We start from the raw sequence: 23,226 nt of genomic DNA, 5'->3' as shown, positions 1-23,226 counted from the left end.
CATCGAATATTTTGAAGCATATGTAACCTTTTGTTCCTTGTTAGCAACATTAACATTGTAGCTTCAGTTAAAAACTTAAAAAGAACGTTTTAACACCAATCATGTCTTAGTTGATTGGTTATATTTGGGGTAAAAGGATTATGTGAATTTGATGTTTTGCATATACACTATTTTAAGTAGATTGATTGTTTTCTTTTTTGCTTTCTCTAGAGCCACACCTGCCCCATGTGCTTATTGAAGACGGGGACATGACCCTAGAAGAGTACGATGAACATCTGAAAGGAAGAAGTGACTATATAAAGGGCACCAAGAAGGACTCCAGTGACGAGAAGAAAGTAAGCGAGAGGTGATGTGTGGAGGGAGATGAAGCATGTTAAGGGGGGAGAGGCAAACAATTCATTAACGTTCAGCCCCAGCAGTAATGAAGTACCGAGACACGGGTGGCCAGGCTTCAGAGCTGAAGCCCAAATGTGTGAAACTGACAAATGACTTATACAAAGGAAGAAGCTACACACCTAATGTCCTTAATGAGCTGATGATTATTTGACGTAGTATGCCAATAAGGGACTGATAATTAGTAGCTTATCTGACGAGTTCATTACTCAAGAGTTGAATGATCAAGCAACAAAACACAACCCTGAAGGGAGCAGAAACTTAGCCAAGCTTTCTGCATTCATACAGTCTGCCAGTTACAGCCAACTTTGTGCAGACATATTTAAAATGCAGGATGCAAAACCAAGGGCAGATGTTCAATAAAAACAAGCTGCGGTGAGACTGAATTATTGCTTTTTTTGGCATGTCATGTTCAGATGCACACAATATCTTTTCTTATACGCATGTTGTGCTAAAACAATATGAATAACATCTTTCCAAACTAAATACTGGAAAGTTACATATTAATTAGCAAGTCATTTAAAGTTACAATACACTAGACTGTAATTTAATTATCTTTCAAAACAACCATTAAATGCAACAACAGAAACCATACTTCACAGAAGCTTTAACAGCTAAATTTAACTTTCTAAATTTTCTGCCCATGCTTTACCTTCTTTTACAGTTTCCATAATTGTCAGGAGAGTTGTTTCTCAGAGACATATGGAGGGATATTTGTTCTCAACTTCAAAGTTTCGACTCAGAATGTGGTTGCATTTTCTGTTTCTCACAATCCAAGTCATCCCAAGCACATTCAGTGATATTAAGGTCTAGGATCTGGGTCGACCAGTCTGCTGTTATAAGAACATCTGCATCCTTCTTGGATTCCCAAACGTACTTTTTGACTTTTCATCTCTGATCTGTTTCCTTTACTCAGTTACAGATGTTTTATAGCTACACATACTGGAAAAGAAAAAAACCAAAAACTATTTGCACTACAAATAGAGACTGGATGTCTGAGGTGTGAGGGAAGGTTTGTAGTTCGGATCACGGCAAGCAAAATGAACATTAAAGGTGGGGAGGTATCACTGAAAAACTGAAAGTAATCTCTTGAAAAGGAGGGCGTGTATTGAAAAAGTATGTTATTTTTAGTTGTTGAATGATCTGATTCTGTGAAATGTTTTTGCTTTTTCTAACTGTCATTGTGGGTGTACCATCAATGGTACATAATCATACCTTTAATTAGGGAACATAATTGTACCTTATTCCATTATAATCATAGATTATAAAATTGTGCTAAATTGGGCCAATTTGATCTCCAGGACTTATATACTTTTATTTTACACAGTTCTGTAACGAAAGATTACAAATATTCACTGCTCCTTCTAGAGAAGAGTATGTAATGTATCTTTAGGGAACACAACTGGACTCTGAATCCACTGTTGTACCTTTAAAGGTACATTTACACCCTTTGTACCTTTAATGACCAATAATATACCTCTACCGTACCTTTTTTTTTCTGAGAGTTTGGGGGTCATTCTCACTGTAAATGAGTAAATGATAGGATGATCTCTGACTTTCGCACAGTTCTGTAGTTTATCATGTTTACTAGGTTTTGTAAAAAGGTCTAAAATGCACTATGTACAGTAATTCATAGGGAAGAGAGGGCAGATGTATTTTCCTCTGCAGACTCACACAAAGGCAGGTTGCAATTAGATCCTTAAGTGACCGTTATTCCTCAACAGGAGGCAGAGAACATTCAACTGCAAAAATGATGGGCAATGAAAAGGGGTTTCTATGGAAACCACCCGAGGTCTTTGGCGAAGTGGTCTTGGTGTTTCTACCTGCAGCGAGGTAGAAGAGGGCTTGAGTGGGTTTTCCTTTTTCTTTTGACATGTTTGCACTGACAATTAAAGCTTTAAACTGTGAAGGAAATTAAAAAAAAACGGAATCGTCACAAAAGATTTTAATTTCTGAGCACAGGAGTTTTAGCGTGCGCTAATTTGCCGGGATATGAGATCCATTAATAATGGAGTATGTGGAGCCCTACGCATATTCATTTAACTGGATTTCATTTAGCTGCTTCCAGCTGCATTAGAATACATAAACACATAAACGTAATTTACTGACAAAGAACGTAATCTCTTGAAAGGGTAATTGCTACTTGGTTCGTTTGGAAGAATTTAATTATTCAATAGGCTGGTCCTTTTTATTTAATGAGAATCAACTGCATTCTTCCGCACCCAAAAACTAAATATTAAAACCATATCATCGAACAATGAGAAACATAAATCCCATCATATTGGAAAGGAAATGTCTTTGATTTTTCTACAGTGTTAGGAAGTTTAAGTGTAAAATACAGCACTATGCAAAAGTCATAGACCGTTTGTTATATCTCTGGTTAACATATTTAATACGTTGTTGTCAGGAAAAAAAAAATAGCAGACATATGTTCCTAGACACTTATATGCAGAAAAACATGGAGTGTAATCACATTATAGAGGTGGCCAATGCAGATGTACAGGGGTTAGACAATGAAACTGAAACCACAATAGTTTATTAGTATGGTGTAGGGCCTCCTTTTGCGGCCAATACAGCACCAGTTTGTCTTGGGAATGACATATACAAGTCCTGCACAGTGGTCAGAGAGATTTTAAGCCATTCTTCTTGCAGGATAGTGGCCAGGTCTCTACGTGATGCTGGTGGAGGAAAACGTTTCCTGACTCGCTCCTCCAAAACACCCCAAAGTGGCTCAATAATATTTAGATCTGGTGACTGTGCAGGCCATGGGAGATGTTCAACTTCACTTTCATGTTCATCAAACCAATCTTTCACCAGTCTTGCTGTGTGTATTGGTGCATCGTCGTCCTGATACACGGCACCACCTTCAGGACACAATGTTTGAACCATTGGATGCACATGGTCTTACTGGTGCAATGTGCAGTTAATGAAGATTGGCCACCAGGCTGCTCCAATTTAGCCATGAAACCTCCCACACTAAAATGACAGGAGTTTCAGTTTCACTGTCTAACCCCTGTAGTTGTCAACACTATTTGCTCAAGGACTCTAATTATTTTAGCATCCTGCCCAGGCAGGGCATTAAACCCTAGTCTGCCATTAAGGCTTTGTGACATTACAGTGAAACGTAATGTGGGTTATTGTTTTTTTTTTTATCATTTGTTTCTTCAAATGATTTAATGAGGAGGTTTCCTGATGTACTGTACTCATTTTACTACTTTAACTTTTTAAACTTATACACAATAATGACCAAATACTTTGGAGTTTACACCTCTTTTAACTGGTTAAAACCTACTAGGGCCATAGTTAAAGAAAGTTTGGAACTGAGAATATGTTTTAGCATCTCGAGTTTCTAGAGTTTTGACTGGGCGAAGGCTAACCATTGCTTTAGTTAACAGTATGCAAGGGTCATCTGTGAGTTCACACCACAGGTCAACCTGTGCCCTGTGTAGGTAGATATCATCCATAAGAGGCTCCACAAGGACATCCTCCACAACCCAGTGGTCATGCTGAACTTCTGCCCAGACCTGCAGTCCATGACCTCTGACCTCCGGAGGGTCCAAGGAGAGTTTATCTTCCTTATTGACCGCAGCGGGAGCATGAGCGGGGTCAACATCAGTCGAGTGAAGGTAACTTTACAGATACTGTGCATTTCACTCTGAGCTGTCTGTGGGGATTTTTAAGACACCTACTCTGACAGTATGCGGAGCATGCTGTGTTATTTTCTAAGGTGAACATATATACACATCGTGTGCAAACTGAGAAAAAGGGTTCAATGTAGAAGCCAATCAGCAGAATATCATCCAAACCATGACTGTAATGAAGATGAGCTGTTAACACCAGAGAGCGGAATTGTATGATATGAATACCAGTATAAGCTGTATATCTCTCCACCCTAGAAAAGTGATTTGATGCATGTAATTCAATCATACTCGGAGTAGTAGAGAGAAGAGAGGACACTGTTGATACTAAAGTAAATCGATTACAGGTAGTTTGGAAATGGCAGATGAATACTGATGAGGACACAAGTGCATTCTCACAGTGATGTAACCAGATGTAAGAGAACATAAGAGGGAAAGAAACATTAGATAGAAGATGCAGAACTCTTGACATGAAAGAAACTGAAACACAGCCCTTAAGAAAAAGACCAGATGGCCAAATGTGTTTAGACACCTGCTCGTTCATTTGAAATCAAGAGAGAGCGCTTGTCATTGTTTACTGCATTAAGAGCTTCTTCTGGAAAGACTTTTGCTACATTTTTGAACATTGCTGTGAGGATTTGATGGCTGCCACATGAATGTCAGTGAGTTTGGATACTGATGAGGGATTAGTATTTCTGGATTACAAATATGTATTGGATGGAGTTCCATCGCTCCACAGAATGCAGTTCCACTGCTTCACAATCCAGTGCTGTGGGGCTTCTAGTCGACACCTGGCACTGACATGGTTACTTAAGCTCATGCAGGTGTTGTAGTCCCATTTTATTCTTCTCTGTGTGCAAGACTGAATGTCTGTGCCCACTTTATAGTAGCTGAATTCATTCCTTATTCCTCCACAACAAATAAACATAAATGCTGTATTACAGTTTGCAGAGAAGTGCCATATTTGAGTTGGTCTGAGCATTTCGTTTGACCAGCTCAAACATTCCTTGTCTATTTGGTGGTCTAAAGCTAGTGAAAAGTGTTGATACGCGTGTTGGGATTGGGTATATGGGTGTGTGTGTGTGAGGTAGCAAAACGCTAAATGCTGTGCAGAGTGTGCGCTGCCTGCTGAAGCCGAGTGTGTGACGCATGAGCCAGCGATGACTCATTGAGGCTTTGATTGAAGATGCTCCACCACAGCCACCAGAGCAGACCGCCTTTAAGCAGCGGGTCGGCTAATGACAATCATATCCCCCCACAAACACACCTGACCCCAGAGATAGCTCCATCTCCAGAGAAATGTCAGCCGTCCAGGATTTATCCCTGTGCACGGGCAGGCAGGGACAAGATGGGAAAAGGTTTGAGACAAGTTCATGTTTACACGTTACACGTTCAGTCATCCTGTCACAGTGGTTTGAGTACGTGCTTTGCTCAGAAAATATTAAATTACACTCGCAAAACTAGAAGATTTATAGTATGAATAACTTAAGGATAATCTGACTTGCGAGAATGAACCGTGAATGATCTCCACATGCTAAAGAAACAATAACAAACTTACAAATGTAAGTGCATCTATGGGCCACGTTCTTCTGTTATAAAATGTTGTCTGCCATTTTGTGTAACCTTGACACATCATTATGATGTGAATGCCAACCCCCTACACTAATACATTAGTCTTATTAATATATAATGGGAGAATGTCATGAGGAAATGAAGAAATGTTACTTTAATTATTGCCTTGAGGAGTCCTTGCATTTAACCCATTCATGGTAGTGAACACCCGTAATAGCAAGCAAGTATTTGCACACACACACTAGGGACAGTGAGCACCCCCTCCTCCACACACATGAGAATCGGGTTCCAGCTATAGCTATAGCCTGGCTCAAGGGCTCTCCAACCATGGAGACTGAAGGAAGAGAACTTGTAGTTCTTTTACTTACCCCCTCCCCATTTTTCCTCCCAGTCCTGGGGACTGAACTGGTGAACTTCCGGTCCTGAGCTCACTTCTCTACCCTCAAGGCCAAGGGTACTGTCACTGTCACACACCTCCAGAGCCTCAGAGTCCTGGGTTTGATCCTTGCCTCTTATTCAATTCCTCTGGGCCCTCCAGCTTATTCCCACATTCCAAAAATGCATATTGACATGAGGATTGTGTGAAATTGTGCACAGGTGTGAGTGTGCAAGGGACTGGGTCGGTGTGTGTGCGAGATGCCTTGAGCTTATTGATTCATAGAAACTGGAGACATCATAATGAAGAGATTACAGAAGATGAATGACTATGAACAAAATATTTTATTTGCACTGTTGCACGGTGGCCAAACAGGTAGTGTCACTGTCACACAGCTCCAGTGGATTGGCTACTCAAGAGTGCCCACAGATGTGAGTGTATGTTGCCCTGGGAGTGACTGGCACCCCCTCCAGGGTGTGTTTCCACCAAGTGCCCAGTGACAGTTACAGACAATGAATGAATGATTTGAGAACAATCAGATACCTTAGGGCACTGGACACTTCACCCATAGCTACACTGTTCATAAAAACTGCCACTACCCCATAGAATAAAATACACAGCTAAAAACATGACCTCACACACATTGAGTGAGTATTATTTCAGGCTGTTTTTGGTTCACGATGGGATAGGATTAAATTTTGTACAACCTCCAATATACGATGGTACTCGATTCCAAATACCTGGTATTGGCTTCATCCTAAACACATGCTACTAGCCTTTAAATTGTGCAGCAGATGAAACATGGTTGTACTAATGTACATCGGTGGATCTGTATGAAAGGTGTTTCTTAAAACAGCCACACGTAGAAAACGTAGGCATTTCATATTATTTCTTGTGTGTTACAGTATAAAGAGGGTTTTTTTTCATGACCTTTTCTCAGACCCTGCTGTCCTCCTCCAGCCTCCTTTTGTACCCTCTCTTTTCAGGTTTAGCTTCTTCTCTTCTCTTTCCCTTCCTCTCTCTCCTATTTCTGTACTGTGTTTCAGGATGCCATGGTGGTGATTCTGAAAAGCCTCTTCCCTGCCTGCTTGTTCAATATTATTGGCTTTGGCTCCACATTCAAAACTCTGTTTGCCACCAGTCAGAGCTACGATGAGGTATGGCACCCTCCAGGAGGCACCACAGTGCAGTCACTTCACCACAGCCTCTCCTGCTCTCATTCTGACCCACAAATAACGTTTGGTGTTCTAGTTTGTATTTTCTTTTTATTTAAATGCATGTATTTGTGTGTGTGTGTGTTTCAGTAGACGTGATTTTAGTATTTCAAAGATGTCTGGTATATATATTTCCTATTAAGTTCAGCCTGAGAAGTTGATTGTATTTTCTGCTTCTCATGACATCCAGTGATGCAGTGGTCTGGGCTCTGAGGGGACCAGTCCTTTTTCTGATAACATTATCAGCAGGTTGATTCAGCCGGTCTAGTCTGTTTTGTTCTATTTCTTTTCTTTTCTGACTAACTGCTTTTTTTTGTCAGCTCCATATCCTTTTAGATCCATACCACTGAACTGCCTTTTCACAGTGAAAGGGTAGGCACAAACACCTGCGTGTTTTTTCCAGATCTGAGGCGTGTCGCAAAGGTGCTAAAAAAGGGTTTGAAAAATAAAGGCAAAACGTATACTTAACAGTAGTGCTCTTGTGACATCATTCACAAATTCGGCATATTTCATGAACAGGGCAGGACTGAGTTCCTGATCAAATGTAGCATGTGCTTTTTTAAAGAACTTAAATCGGCGGTAAATCGACTCCCTTAAATCACTGTAATGTGGTTCCATCCACCATTTTATAATGAAACACATTATTTGATCATTATATTTTGTAAAATGAGTCATATACTCAAGCAAAATCAGAGCAGGTCTCTTTTCATTAGCAGGAGTGTTTTCATCAGCACCAGAGAAAAGGACAGAGAGGCTTTACAAATCCACACTTACATCAAGGTCAATAGCATTTCAGCCATTCAAATCAAGCTATAATCACAACCTGCACTGCCTTATTATTGACATACACTGCTCTATTTATGAGCAGACTTCTCATTGTTCCAGTAAACGTGTAATTTGTTCTTTTACTCCAAATAGAGTTGACCAGGACCGATGGAAACTGAATATGAAGATTTCTTTTCAGTTAGCTGCCTAAGTCTGGAATTAACATCTGCATGACCCTGAATACTTACGACACAATACAGCCTGAATCATTAAAAGCTAACAAGCTAATAAATATCAGTTAGTATCAAACTGCATGTGACTTATGTGGTTTCTTATGCCACTGTATGACATACTGTTTTCTATAAAAATAGTAAGAACAAGTCAACAGTACATCAAATAGAAGCAGTAGTAGCAGCCATCATCTAAACTGACTTAGTCTTAGAGGAATATGTATGAATTCTTTATTTATTTACCAAATCATTACTGCAAATAATTAGTTAACTCAATTAACTTTATAAACTCAATCTCAACCAGACTTAACCAGAATGGATAGATTTGACCTTAAATCTAACATAAGTCAGACAAGGTAATAAACGACCCAGGACCATGACGCATTAAGCAACATCATGCTAGCTGCCCTTCACTTCCTTTACAGGAAAGTTTAGCAGCAGCTTGTGATTATATGAAGAAGATCCGGGCGGACATGGGTGGCACAAACCTCCTGGCCCCACTGAATTGGATCCTGAGGCAGCCTGTTCAGCGTGGTCATCCTCGGCTGCTCTTCCTCTTGACTGACGGAGCAGTCAGCAACACGGGGAAGGTTATCGAACTGGTGCGCAGTCATGCTCGGTTCATCAGGTACACATTTTCTGACTGTTTTTACATCACAGTGTGTACTTAAAAAATGAATCAGTGAGGGATTTGATTCAGTATTCAATTAGGTTGAGTGTAAGAGCCAAATTAATATGTCCTCACCCACAAATGCAGTAAGTGATAAAACAATTAAGGAGCAAAAAGTAAGATATGCTTATCTATTCTACCAATACACAGTGATTTCAGTGTAGTGCAATGAGTGTGAAAAAGCCTAATAACTGTCAGAGAATGATAGTTGAATATGTTATCTAATCAGAATATCTAGTATATGGCAAGCCTGTAAAATGGTTTGTGTCTACATCCAGATGACTGAATGATACTTGTACATATAAGTGAATATGTGGTACAGAACAAAGTAAGTGTACAGGGGTTAGACAATGAAGCTGAAACCCCTGTCACTGTAGTGTGGGAGGTGTCATGGCTAAATTGGAGCAGCCTGGTGGCCAATCTTCATTAACTGCACATTGCACCAGTAAGACTATGTGCATCCAATGGTTCAAACATTGTGTCCTGAAGGCGGTGCCGTGTATCAGGACGACAATGCACCAATACACACAGCAAGACTGGTGAAAGATTGGTTTGATGAACATGAAAGTGAAGTTGAACATCTCCCATGGCCTGCACAGTCACCAGATCTTAATATTATTGAGCCACTTTGGGGTGTTTTGGAGGAGCGAGTCAGGAAACGTTTTCCTCCACCAGCATCACAAAGAGACCTGGCCAATATCCTGCAAGAAGAATGGCTTACAATCCCTCTGACCACTGTGCAGGACTTGTATATGTCATTCCCAAGATGAATTGAAGCTGTATTGGCCGCAAAAAGAGGCCCTGTACCATACTTATAAATTATTGTGGTCTAAAACCAGGTGTTTCAGTTTCATTGTCCAACCCCTGTAAGTTTTACACTTCCCACTGTAGTCACCCACAGTTCTCTCACTGATGGACAGCAGGTGTTCCCCCCCTAGGTTACGACACATTGTCTGAATTATGAGAAAGTAGCACAGGTTGTTGTTTTTTTGACACAAGGCATCCTGAGAGCATGTTTGAATATCTTGTGTGATTCAAGATTAGATGACGTTCTGAGGTGGAATGTAATGAGATCATATTACTACTATTATATACTGAAATTTTTCTAAGAGTAAATGCTACATGTTATGCTATATGGCATCTTTTTTTGGTACATTTTAATAAAATATGTTAAAGATATTTCCTAAAGAAATTTTAAGTATTAACTAATACTTATATTAACTAATAAAACTAAAATATCTAACAATTTAATATTCACAACGAACATAGTGTAGATTTTGTCTTCAGAGTTTCCTTCCATATAACTCTTCAAGATATACCATAACAAGGTTTGACATCTTAAACTGGAAAGTCTAACTCTAAAGACTTATATAGTTTAGTATCGTGTAGGAGAGGAGTAGATACACTAGTGCAATGGGTGAATTTGGATTTTGGCCTGAATATTGTAACATGTGCCTGGTTTTGTTGTGTTCTGCTTGGTTTTGTTTCCTGTTTGTGCTACCCTTGTCACGTGACAAGTGTGTCTGATTCCCTGCTTGTTTCCCTGTCATGTGATTACCCTTCACTCATATTTCTAGTGTCATGTGACTTGATTAGTTCACAGGTTTATCGCGAGGAGTCTTTTTATAGCCCGTGTCTGTGTTTCCTGTTTGTTGGTCATTCATCAGTCTCCAGTCTATGCTTCTTGTTTCTGTGTTTGTTCTGTTTAGTCTTTTAGTTTTATGTTTAGTTTTTTTATTCAACGCTTAGCTATTTAGACCTGTGTTTATCCTCCATGTCCTGTCTTTAGCCTCTAGTTTTGTTTGTCTTAGTTACCCTCTTGTTCTTTTCTTGTCACTAGTTTTTATAGTTTCCTTTATTTGTTTTGCTCTAAGTCATTATTTTTACTTTTGGTACTTGCATCTTTCTCTTGTATCTTGTCTTTGTTTGTGTCCTATTTATTTCATTAAATTATTCCCTGTACTCACCTCCATCTCTGTTCCTTGTCCCTCGACCTAACCCTTACATGACACATGTGTCAAAGGGGAAGCACTATGAAATTTAAGGTTGATTTTATGCGGTTTTCTTTATGAGATTTTATAATGCGCTTGTTTACACTTGAAAATGCTGTTTATTGATACTGCCACTGATACTGTACTGATGTAAATTAGCCAGTTATTACTATAGGTTTTAGCTCTTATTTCTTGTCAGTACTGCTGGTATTTTGTCCTCTTTTTTAAAGGCTGAATACCATTGTGTGATTTCATTAAGGATGTGCAGAGATGTCCAATGTATGTTTCCCAACAGCAATGAATCTCCAGCTCGCTGTCCTGCAGATGTTAGCGACAATGTTAAAGGTTGAGCTGAGCCCTTAATCATTCAGCCTTCATCTGATATGCATGAGCTGCCCCAGATGTGGTGGATAGTGCTAGAGGTAGCAGTTCACAGCTTCCACATTTTAATCAGCAAATCTAATGAGATCAATGATAAAAAAAACAGACATATTCCATAGCACAGGAAATATTAGAGAGAAAAAACAACTAATTATCCTTTTGACTTCCTGAAAGTGGTCCACTCTCCAAATATCTCTACTAATAAAGCAACAGTCTGTAGGGAAGTAGATATTGTCTGTGGAGAGATCAGGAAGCTCAAGGTGATTTTGTTTTTAATCAGGTTTTCAGTGTGCTCTTGCTGTTCATCCATATACACACATAATATCACAAGCCAAGCTTTGTGTTTATTTTGAGGCTTCCACCAATATCTCCACATGTCAGTGGTGGTGTCTTGGCCATGGAAACATTCCTCCACCATGCCCTGCAGTACATGTGTATGTTGTTATTGTTTATTTAATGGAAGCAGTTATTGCGTGTATGATGCAGGTGGTTCTGCTGTAATTTCCACCCTCATTGTGTGTAATGTCCATCCATGTTAGCCCCTCATTTTCCATTTCGGAAATGTTCGGAAATGCACGTACCATGACTCCTCTGCAGGCAAATTTAAACCAGGAAAAAATCATATTGTGCTACTTGATTTTCATACATCCTGAGGAATGATCACTAGGGGTCCTGAAGTTGTTCTACAGGTGATTTTATAGTAATATCATCAACCCGAGTGCTCCGGGTGAAATGACATCTGCCCAACTTAATATAAAATTATTTATAACAGTTTACTTGCTTTAATAAAAACATATGGGAATAAACGTAGATGTAGTCTGTACAACATTATTATTAATATTAATTTAATTACTCATAAATATATTAATAAATATTATTGTGCTATTTCTGACCACGCCCGTAAAGGATGAAATGGGGAGGTGAACTCAGATGTTTTTGGAAGAGTTCAGGGTGACTTTGGAATGCGTATGACGCCATGGAGTTTGCATGGAAAATATAAGGCTGAGGGGAGGAGTTTGGACATGATTCTACTCCCAAAATTATGTTATTACATAAGTTCAAGAATTTATTTATTTTTTAAATGTATGTTTAATTTTGTTTCTCAGCCAATAAATATAAGTACTACATGAACTAAAATGTGCAGGAAAAGGCCTTAAGTGTTTGTTAATTGAGAACTTATCTTCATTAAGAAAAACAACTAAATGTGTGTACATGTTTTTCAGGTGCTACACGTTTGGTATTGGGCAGGGGGCATGCAGACGGCTCATTGAGGGTCTCTCAGCAGTTTCCAGGGGCACCGCTGAGTTCCTGGCAGAAGGAGAGAGACTGCAGCCCAAGGTTTTCATTCTCACTGACATGTTTATCCTCCGACCATGACAGCCAACTAATCACAATGTCACCGCCATGCAATTAGAGCAGGATATAAATTGCAGTGGTCACACCTATTAGCAATTAACAATTCATTCTGCTTAGTTAAAATATAAATTTGAATACGTGTTGAAACTACACAGCACAGATAATTTTCCTTTTCTTTCTCAGAATCTGTAGAATCTTATTGTCAGTCTACAGTTCAATTCCAATGTGTAGAATCACTGTTTTTAAAGATATGAAACCAATTTGGTTTCAGACACATGAATACAATTATTCTAAAAAGATTATGACTACACCATAATTTATAGACTCTATTTGTCTGAATCAAACAAGAGGCAAATATTTCTGCTAAACAATTGCATCTGCCAATTGTCTCATGTTTAATTTTTTAAATTTATACTAAAACTGTGTTACTAAAAGAGATTACAATCATTTCTAAATTGTCAAATTTCATGGACTCAACTCATTCACCATCTTTATCTTAAATAATATTAATAATGTAACACTGGATGTGGAGCTCCTAGAATTTTTTGACATATAATTTTTCTGTTTAATACCTATTATTATTATTATTATTATTATTATTATTATTATTATTTTCTAATCATTGTAATGTTGACATTAAATATGTTTTACATGTTTTTGTCATTATTGTTTATTGTATTTTATATAGCCGTGACAGTTGTTTATATTTGACTGTCTGTACTGTCTATTCTGATATCTATAGATGTGGCCAACTACAGTAGGACACAAAAGCCTTATATTATGTCTTATTATAAATAGATAAGGAGTATCGCATTAATGGCATGACCTTTAACGATGAAGATCATGGCCACATTATCAGTGATATATTCAATGATACCCATCAAATCTCTAACATAGGATATTTTCAGCTAATTAAAAAAAGAATCTGTCCGTAGTCCAGAGTGATTAATGGAGCTGTAGATTTTACTGTTTGCTATGGTTTATTTGCTAAATTTAACACACTGGGAGGGAAAAAATAATATATATATATATATATATATATATACACACACACGTTTCTCCCTCCCCCAATGATCTAGTTCCAGACACACATGTTTGTTTTCCATGGTGACAACCATTTGAAGTCAATCTCATCTTGTAAGACCATAAGTAAACTACATTTGCCTCTTGTTTGCTTATGTGTCTTTGCAGATGATTAAGTGCTTGAAGAAGTCAATGGCTCCTGTACTGAGTGACATCACTACTGAATGGCTGTACCCAGAGACTAAGGAGGTTTTACTGTCTCCGGTGGGGACAAATTATCTCTTTGCTGGTGACCGGCTGATTGGCTACAGCGTGGTGTGTGACACCACCCGCTATCACCCCAACCCCAAATCAGTAAGTACACTCCAGCAGAGCATAATAAAAACCTCCCACAATAGTGTATGCTCTCCAACTGAGAGCAATAAATGTGCACCTGGATCCCTCTTTGACTCCAAGGTGGAAGAACATAACAGTTATTTATATACTATTAACCCTTAGTTGTCAGAGCTATTGGGAGTAACAACAATAGCATGTTATCATTATTGCTGTCTGTCATTCATGAGTCTTCTCAAAGCTGTTGTAACATTTATTTTATTTGTTAAAAAAATTCATATGAACATAAGAATTCCTGTTTTTTGAGCATCTTATAATTATTTGGTTTAAACTATTTCATAACAAGCACTTATACAGGTCTGAACTGCAATCTGGGTGCATTCAACAATAAAGAAAACCTCCTTGTTTATGCATGATAGAAAACAGAGTAGTCATTAACAGGGTGCACATATTTGCACTGGGAGGACTGTTAAATGCTCTTCAGTTCAAATTTTATTCTTACAGGAATATTTTTATAATAGTCCTCCAGCTTCTTTTCAGAAATCCAGGTCTAAGCACCAAATAGTTGAATTAAAGTCTCAGATTACGTTTTTGGTGGTGAAATTAAACAAATGTTTTTGGATAGTGTATTGGAAATGTAAGAAATAAGACTAATGTTAATGATTGTAAAAAGTAAAGAACTGTACAGAGCAGCCTGTACTGTTCATGTCGCAGTCACACAGCTCCAGGGGCCTGGAGGTTGTGGGTTTGATTCCCGCTCCGGGTGACTGTCTGTGAGGAGTTGGTGTGTTCTCCCTGTGTCCGCGTGGGTTTCCTCCGGGTGCTCCGGTTTCCTCCCACGGTCCAAAAACAAACGTTGGTAGGTGGATTGGTGACTCCAAAGTGTCTGAATGTGTGTGTGTTGCCCTGTGAAGGACTGGCGCCCCCTCCAGGGTGTATTCCTGCCTTGCGCGCAATGATTCCAGGTAGGCTCTGGACCCACCGCAACCCTGAATTGGATACGCGGTTACAGATAATGAATGAAGAATTGTACAGGGACATTTTTGTGCTAGTGGGTTTTTTTTTTAGAAACAGTGTAAATGTACTCTCTAAAGGTCTTAGGGTCCTGTTGTGTGTACACAAGGTTATACAACATTCACCTTCTTAGGGGTTTCCTGTGTCAAATCTTTTCATAACATGGATTTTTTGGCAACTGGAAACACAGAAAGTGTATAGCATCAGAGCAACTTGCAAAAAGTTGCAAGAGCAATGATGGTTGCTTAGTAGTGCTTTAGAACTAAAATGTAGCATAATGTATTGCCTGTTTACTAATGTGTTTTCTTTCTATATAGAGTTTGCAGGAGTCTTTCTTTATTGTAAGATGTACTTTCTTTTAAACTTCCACTCAAGAAAATGAGGGCTACCACCCCAGTGCATATACAGAATGTTAGAGATATGAAGCAGAAGAATGTTTAGATGTATGGCATTTAATCATCTTATTCAGAGTTCATTAATTGTTAATGTAAGTGTGATGTAGGTGAATGAAACTTGTTGTGAGCTTTATTGGTGTTTGGACAGATATAGAATCATATCTCTCAGTTTCCTGAGGCTCCTAAAGGCCCATTTTGGCTTGCTGGGAACATGAAGATGACACGGCCATGGAGGTTGTAGGACAGACATTGATTAAAGACTCTGGAAAGGTCAGAGCAGGCCAGAGTATTACGCAGCATCAGAGCATGAAGGTATTGGAGCCTGGTAATCACCTCAGCATGGCTGAAGGATGTTGAGACAAATATAACAGAATGCAAGGCTTTAATCCAATAAGGTTTGACACAAAACAAACAGAAAAGACAATAACAGGAAAGTGATATAGTAGAATTGTGCAGAAACAGGAGCCACAGAAATAACTTTTCATGTGCTTTTATTTAACTGGAGCAGCCAAAAATCTGGACATCTGCACACAGAGTTGTCGTTGTTTTTATTACTTTAAAGAGTATAGCCACAATACTGGGGACCTACTCATTACTCAAACAAATAACTCAAATACAAACTGTGATTTAAATTGTTTTATTGTTTCTGTAAACACGTTTAGGCCTCATTTAGATATTAAAATAAAAGAAATATAAGTATGGATCACTGACCCATTTATCCGCTATACATTTGTGATCAGAGCTTTGTGTCAGTAAGTTGAGGAGCTCTGGCCACATCCCAGCGTAGCACCATACTGCCTACGTAGTGCACATCACAGAATTAGATGCTTATTCCACAAGGAAACCTGAACCTACAGCTCACTAAATATATTTTTTGACATATCATGCATTATGTGAGTGCACACATCTTTACTTTATGACTTACTGTGCTTTGTGGAGTAATTAAACTTTAAGCAAAACCAGAGGTATTTTAAGTAACTACTCAGAGACACGTGCAGGGACGGTGTGGTCAGATTAATTACCCTGTGAATGGTGGGAAACACCATAAACTACACAAATACACACTAAAACAAACCTAAAAGTGAGATAAGACAATTACTGAAGCTTGTATATGATACGTACCGTGACCAATGTCTGCTTTCTGAACGACAAGTCTGTTTACCACCACTTGCAACAATTACACACTGACCATTCACATCTCCTCATCTGTTTTATTAGTTTATAATGATTTTGTAAATAGTCTGTTTCTAATTAATGTTTTTATTATAGTAGTGTATTTTATAGCATTTGTTGTTTTAATTTTTCAAATATTTAATTGTATTTGATTTAGTTATAGCAGCGTTATCTGTTGCTAGCTAGCTATGCAAGTTGTCCACGGGAAAAATGAAAAAGGGCACAGTGAAGTTTATGAGGGCGGCAGTTAGCTCAACTCAGTTTTGTTGTTCTTTGCTTGTCGTCAGCCAAGTTCTCCGCTGTGACTTTTCACTTCTTTCCACTCCTTAAACAGCCGTGTCGTTCGGAAAGCGTACATAAGGCACTGTATATTGTGCAAGTGGTCCATTATGATGCTGTTGATCGCCAAAAAATGAAAAAGAACACAGTGCAGCTCTTCTAAAATGTGCCTTTTTATTTAATACTTTAATGTCAAGATTATACAAGCTCTGTTTTCACAACAATCCGTCTGTGAGTATTTTAAAGGCCATATTCCTGCAATATTCCGTGATTCTTTCTGCTTAAACACATCTGATTCAACGTTAACAAATATGTACCAAGAGTAGTTATTGAGCTGAGAAATCATTAAACAGTGCTGCACTCAGTTTCACTTTTAACTGTAACTGTGTCTGAGACTCGGCACAAAGGCCAGAAGGTTATTCCACAGCTGGGAAACTGCACAGTTTGGTGTTTTCCCTTCACTAATACACATTCAGCTCATCAGCTAATTAACAGGCCCTTTGTGAGTTCAAATCCCAGCACTGGGATTGAAGACCAGTGCTTCAAGGACACTTACTTCCACTGTCAAGCACACTCTATTAGTTTTGCATATTCCCTTTCACTTCACTCAGTCAGCCATTCCTCTTGACACGTACCATGTACAACATTTTATTCAAATAAATGTCAAGAAGTCTCATTAACATTTACCCAATGTCAAACTTTGCTTAAAAATGTTTCAAGGAATAGAGAAAAACTCTATAACAATAAAGTAACCCATATTTACAGTCGAATCTCACTTCTTATAAGTTCCACAGTAGCCATGAAATAATAATGCTCTTTATGAATATTTTTTTCACTAGTAGTTTTACACATAACCATATATACACACACACACACACATAGATAAAGCTATCATAGTTAATCTAATACGCTGTTTTAATTAATACAATGGCAATAATTTGTCATCCTGTTGGTGGAATAACTTCTTTATCCATAACTTCCTGTGGATAAAGGCTCCAATGTTGCTACAAATACATTGTTTATAATTATATTTTTTTGTTAAAACATTGATTTTGACTTAAATATTGCTATCTGAACATGCTTAATACGCACAGTGTGCTTTGTCAAAAATATCTTATCTTAGGTTTAAAGTGTAAAAAGTGTCCAAAATAAGGAAGTGTGAAGAGTGCTGGAGAAGGAGCACAAGAAATTCTGAAAAATTGAAATATTGCTCTGAATTGGCCAAAATAAAATATTAAGACGTTAATTTCATCAAATTTTATCTTCCATTTTTATCTTTCAAATTTCTGTCTTTTCTCCCTACACACCTCATCCAACAAATCAAAGTCTTCTAAAAGAAATAATTATATATATATATATATATATATATCAGCAGTGGGTCTTCAAGAAGCTGTAGCCAACTCTGAAATGTGGTAGATCTTCAGACGCACGCAGAGTTAATGGCCACTGTTTGTCCTTTTTCCAGGATAAGCGGCGGCGTTACAGTATGATGCGCTCCAATGAGTCGGCCAGCTCTGTGTTCTACCACTCACAGGAGGAGGAGCCTGGGAAAAGCGGCTCTGATGGACAAGGCCCTCCCACGGATGCAGCAGTCACTGCAGTGTTTGATGTTTACAACAACCCCAAGTCTGAAAGCAGCCCCGTCACTACAGAACAGGAAATCATTGGTAACAATACATACCTTTAAGACAGAACCCAGTTACAAAATGTTACCGCCTTACAGGCCTACTTTAGCACCAAAAAGAAGGACCGCTTTTGTCAAAGAAAGGTAAATCCATTTACACAATAAGAGGCATGTGTATGTGTCCACAGCAGTTTTAGAATCATTTTTTTTTACCCGTAATAGTTTGAAGGTCCAAAATGAACAGTTCCTTATAGAACTGCAGTGGCACACCCAGCCTTTCAACACAGGTTTTAGTTGATATTCTCGTTTTTTCAATGCATTGTTTGATACAAATCAAATTATAAACCTCAACATTCAGAGGTGTGACCAATCACAGAGCGGTACACATGCTGTTTTGAATAAAACAGAATGATTGTTAGAAATAAGATGGTATAGGTGCTGAAATATACAGTAAAACCCTATGAGAAGCAGTATGAGATATACAAATAACCATCAGTGGTCTACCAATGGTAATTAACTGCTGAAATTGTGTTTGAACAAGAATATAACTGAGCAGATCTTCCAGGACTGAAACTGACAACTCATGCAATATGCAGTACACTAATATGCACTTTCTGAAACTGCCAGAGATTCTAATCCAGTCCCCGGGGGTCTTAACTAGCACAGGGTTTTTGCTCCGCTGCAGCTCCAACAAGAATCCTACATCAAAGCTTTTAATTAGACAGGGTTCCTTTCCATAGAGTATATGGGATTATGTTTACAAAATGAAAAACTTATTTCTATTTATTTATACAATGGCAGTCAAGTAACGCATTAGTGTTTTTGTCAATGCTTACCAATACAATTAAAGTTATGCTAGGCCTAAAGTGATAGTGAAAGTGGCCAGATTAGTGACTGAAAACGACAATTAAAAACAAAATCGCAAGTGCCTTTTTTTCTGTACACATAGAAAGGATTGCTTGCTGGAACAGATGGCTGACCGTTAGGATGCTGTTATGGGTTAACAACAGGGAGACGTGCAGCCGGAAGCAACATATTAAAAATACCCCCCCCCCCCAATAAATAAATAAATAAATAAATAAATAAATAAATAAATAAATAAATAAATAAAATAAAACAAAGATAAAAGCACAGAAAAATACAGAAAAATGTGCAGTGTACACTCTCCTCTTTCAGAACTACAAAGACATAAATAGAGATAGATAGACAGAGCAAGAGAGAGAGAAATGACAAGAAAAAATGGCAAAAAGAAACATAAACAGAGAGATTGAGAAACAAGGAAAGGACAGATAGAGAAGGAAAAGCATACTCCACTATATGAGCAAAAGAACTGGGACACACGAGCTAGTCATTGAATTCAGATGTTTCATTCAGGGATGCCACTGTTGCTGCAAGTCAGTTCATGAAATTTGTGCAGAGTGCTGAGGGGCACAGTGTGTAAAATACACCAACTCTTTCCTGACTCATTAACTGCAGAGTTTCCTCCACTGACATAAACATCAGCACAAAAGCTATGCTCCAGGAGCTTCATGGCATGGGTTTCCATGGCAAACTGCTGCATGCAAGCCTTATATCACCAAGCACAATGGTCAGTGCTGGATGGAGTGATGTAAATGATGCTGCCACTGGACTCTGGAGCAGTGGGAACATGTTCTAGAGATGACTTTGAGTTTGGTGTTCAAGACTCCATTCCCTTCTCTGTTCCTGAATGATTGTGCCCCAGTGCACAAAGCAAGGTCCATAAAGGCAGGCTCTCTTATCCCACAACATCCCTTACCTCACTAATGAATGGGCAAAAGTTTTCACAGACACACTCCAAAATCTTGTAGAAAGGGCGGAAGCTGTGGTGGGGCATACTCCTTATTAATGAAGAGTTCACAGCTCTTGTAGCAGTTCTAATGTGTAGGTGTTCCTATAATGATGTGTTTTTCTGTCCTCATTTATTATTGCCAGTTATTCAACACAGAATGCTTATCACAGGGTCAGATATGAGCACAAGGAGGCGTGCATACAGCACCAATCAGATTGAAGACTATAACCCTCTGAAGAAGGTGTACACTCCCAGCGACCCCAGCTCAGTTGTGGGTAAAAACCCCCTTAGGAGAGCCAAGGTCCAGGAGCTCATCGGCCAGACCAGCCCTGATCATGGGGCCCAGTGGAAGATGAATTTTCAGGTTAGTAAAGCTTTAAAACATATTAAAAAAAAAGACATGTAACCTGTTAATGAAAAGTGCTGCAGCTCTCTTTCTTGGTAACACATTAGTGACTGGCAGATCAGTGGCACCATGTGAGGCTTCTTTAAAGAAACACTTCCAGGGCAGTCTTCGCTTAATAAAAGTTACAGCAAGGACAGTGTCACAGATGTGACTTTATCAAGGAAGTTTTTTTTTTGCATTTCCAAAACCGACTACTGTGTTTAACTACTGTGTTTACTCTGTCCTTATACACAACAATTTTGCAAGCAAACAACTTGATTTAGCTTCTGCTGGTGTGAATACCTGCTGATTATTATTAAATTATAATGCTTTAGATCCCAATGTCAATGATTTGAGAAAATAAATGATATTAAATTTACTATAAATGAAATTTTTTTTACAACCAAAGGTTTTAATATATTTAATTATATATATTCCATGGTATATTTATAAATTTTACTGTATATAAATATAAATATATATAGTAAATATGTATTACATAGTACATATATATTCAGTAATCCCTCGCTACTTCGCGGTTCATCTTTCGCGGATTCGCCACTTCGCGGGTTTTTTCAAGGGGGCTTATGACCGCTATATCACGGATACTGAGGGAAAATCTAAGAAAACAGTGAAAAATGAATAGCCTAAAGTATTTTTTTATTATTATTATTTACATGTATTAGGCTAGGCCTGTAGGTGACAAAATATATCATTTACAAGTATTTCTTACGTACAGTACATGTATTGTTCATGTCCACATCCGAGTGAAATTTACTGACGCTAAATCACAGCTCAGGAATGACTCTATTAAAGAAACTGGTAGGATATCACATGTAGTTCCAGCTGAAAAACATTATAGAATGACTGTTTAGTGCAAAGGGTGGGTTGTTAACAGCACAGGGAGGGTTTTAAAAGTCCAAGTACTCGTTAAATACATTAAAAATATATCTTTCCTCTACTTCGCGGAAATTCGTTTTTCGCAGGTGGTCTTGGAACGCATTCCCTACAAAAAACGAGGGATCACTGTATATATTTCATGGCATTTGGTTTACAGAGGGAGGTGAATTTAGGTGAACTGTTGCTCCGGTCTGAGCTGGGAATTTAACCTCTATATAGAACGCAGTAGTTTTACCCAATATGCAATTTATTTTTGGTGGTCTGGTCTTTTTGTCAAATCTAAACACAAATACATTTTGGGTTGTTTACTGAAGGTGTGGTTACGAAATAAATGGAATAACCAAAAAAAAAAAAAAGTGTAATTTGTTCCTTAAACAGAAACTGGCTCTCAGGTATGCCCTTAATGATGTTCTGTAATGCATGGCCACATGCCCAGTAATCCAAAATCTCCTTTGGTTCCACTGACAGAGGGGAAAAAAAAGGTTATTGGCCGTCACAGAGAGATGTGTCAGTGTTGAAATTGCGGAGGCACAGGAGAGATAATGAGGTGAGGAAAATATGCCTGACCCAAAAGAGAAATCTGAAAGCAATCAAGAGCAAAAGGCAAGAGTGTGGTCCTCCTTCCTTTGCTGTGTACTGATGAAAGTCCTGCTCATTTTATGCACAATAGTCAGATCTCAAGCACAGATGGACTGATCTGTGAAGTGGATGTTGATTGCTGATGACTTTTGGCATGGTTTTGATTGAAGGCGAGATGTCTCAGCACTAAAGTAATCCAAGAAAAATACATGTGTTTGGATGTATCTTAGATTAGTAAATAATCGCTTCATCTACTTTAGATTCTGCAGATTTTTTTTAGACAAGCAGCACTTCCATTCTGCATTCCCAAAGATATTATAAAAAGATTAGACTGGAGGGCCCTGGTTAGAATCAGAAACAAGTCCAAACTCTTCATGCATTTTTCCCCAGGTTTAGCTGGAATTTCAAAAAATGCGCAGCAGGTAGTGTCTCAGTCACACAGCTCTAGGGACCTGGAGGTTGTGGGTTCGATTCCCGCTCCGGGTGACTGTCTGTGAGGAGTGTGGTGTTGTCTCCCAGTGTCTGCGTGGGTTTCCTCCGGGTGACTGTCTGTGAGGAGTTCGGTGTGTTCTCCCTGTGTCTGCGTGGGTTTCCTCCGGGTGACTGTCTGTGAGGAGTGTGGTGTGTTCTCCCTGTGTCTGTGTGGGTTTCCTCTGGGTGCTCCGGTTTCCTCCCACAGTCCAAAAACACACGTTGCAGGTGGATTGGCGACTCAAAAGTGTCCGTGGGTGTGGGTTTGTGGGTGAATGTGTGTGTGTCTGTGTTGCCCTGTGGGGGACTGGCGCCCCCTCCGGGGTGTGTTCCCGCCTTGCGCCCAATGATTCCAGGTAGGCTCTGGACCCACCGCGACCCTGAATTGGATAAGCGGTTACAGATAATGAATGAATGAATGAATAAGGGTTTTGGCTTTCCAACTTTAAAAGTGAAAAAGCAAAATCTGGCCATATTCAAAAGCGATATATATTTCCAGCGGTCTCCTTTTGGAGTCATGTTTATGAGCTGAGTACTTTTTCTTTTGACTGTCAGATTTGTTGTAATTAGATACACCCCCTCAAGTGGCCAGAGAGGTAGGAAAATGGACACGCAGCGTGAGTGTTCTCTGGGAACCCTGTCCAGTCAATAAAC

At 38.8% G+C, this 23,226-nt stretch overlaps 1 protein-coding gene across 1 annotated transcript in view; it reads left to right on the top strand.

Moving 5' to 3' along the window:
* vwa5b1 (von Willebrand factor A domain containing 5B1) overlaps positions 1-23,226 on the top strand; it is a 54,180-nt gene that overhangs the window by 19,063 nt on the left and 11,891 nt on the right. Inside the window, exons 7-14 of the mRNA XM_066671445.1 lie at positions 211-335; positions 3,843-4,019; positions 7,026-7,136; positions 8,614-8,816; positions 12,454-12,568; positions 13,778-13,963; positions 18,269-18,470; positions 20,408-20,601. Of these exons, the coding sequence (XP_066527542.1) occupies positions 211-335; positions 3,843-4,019; positions 7,026-7,136; positions 8,614-8,816; positions 12,454-12,568; positions 13,778-13,963; positions 18,269-18,470; positions 20,408-20,601 (1,313 nt within the window). The remainder of the gene's footprint in view (positions 1-210; positions 336-3,842; positions 4,020-7,025; positions 7,137-8,613; positions 8,817-12,453; positions 12,569-13,777; positions 13,964-18,268; positions 18,471-20,407; positions 20,602-23,226) is intronic.

This window comes from Hoplias malabaricus, chromosome 5, assembly GCF_029633855.1.
Source record: "Hoplias malabaricus isolate fHopMal1 chromosome 5, fHopMal1.hap1, whole genome shotgun sequence".
Classification (NCBI taxonomy): Eukaryota; Metazoa; Chordata; class Actinopteri; order Characiformes; family Erythrinidae; genus Hoplias; species Hoplias malabaricus.
Note: the sequence above shows the minus strand (reverse complement) of the source record. Positions and strands in the feature narration are given on the sequence as shown.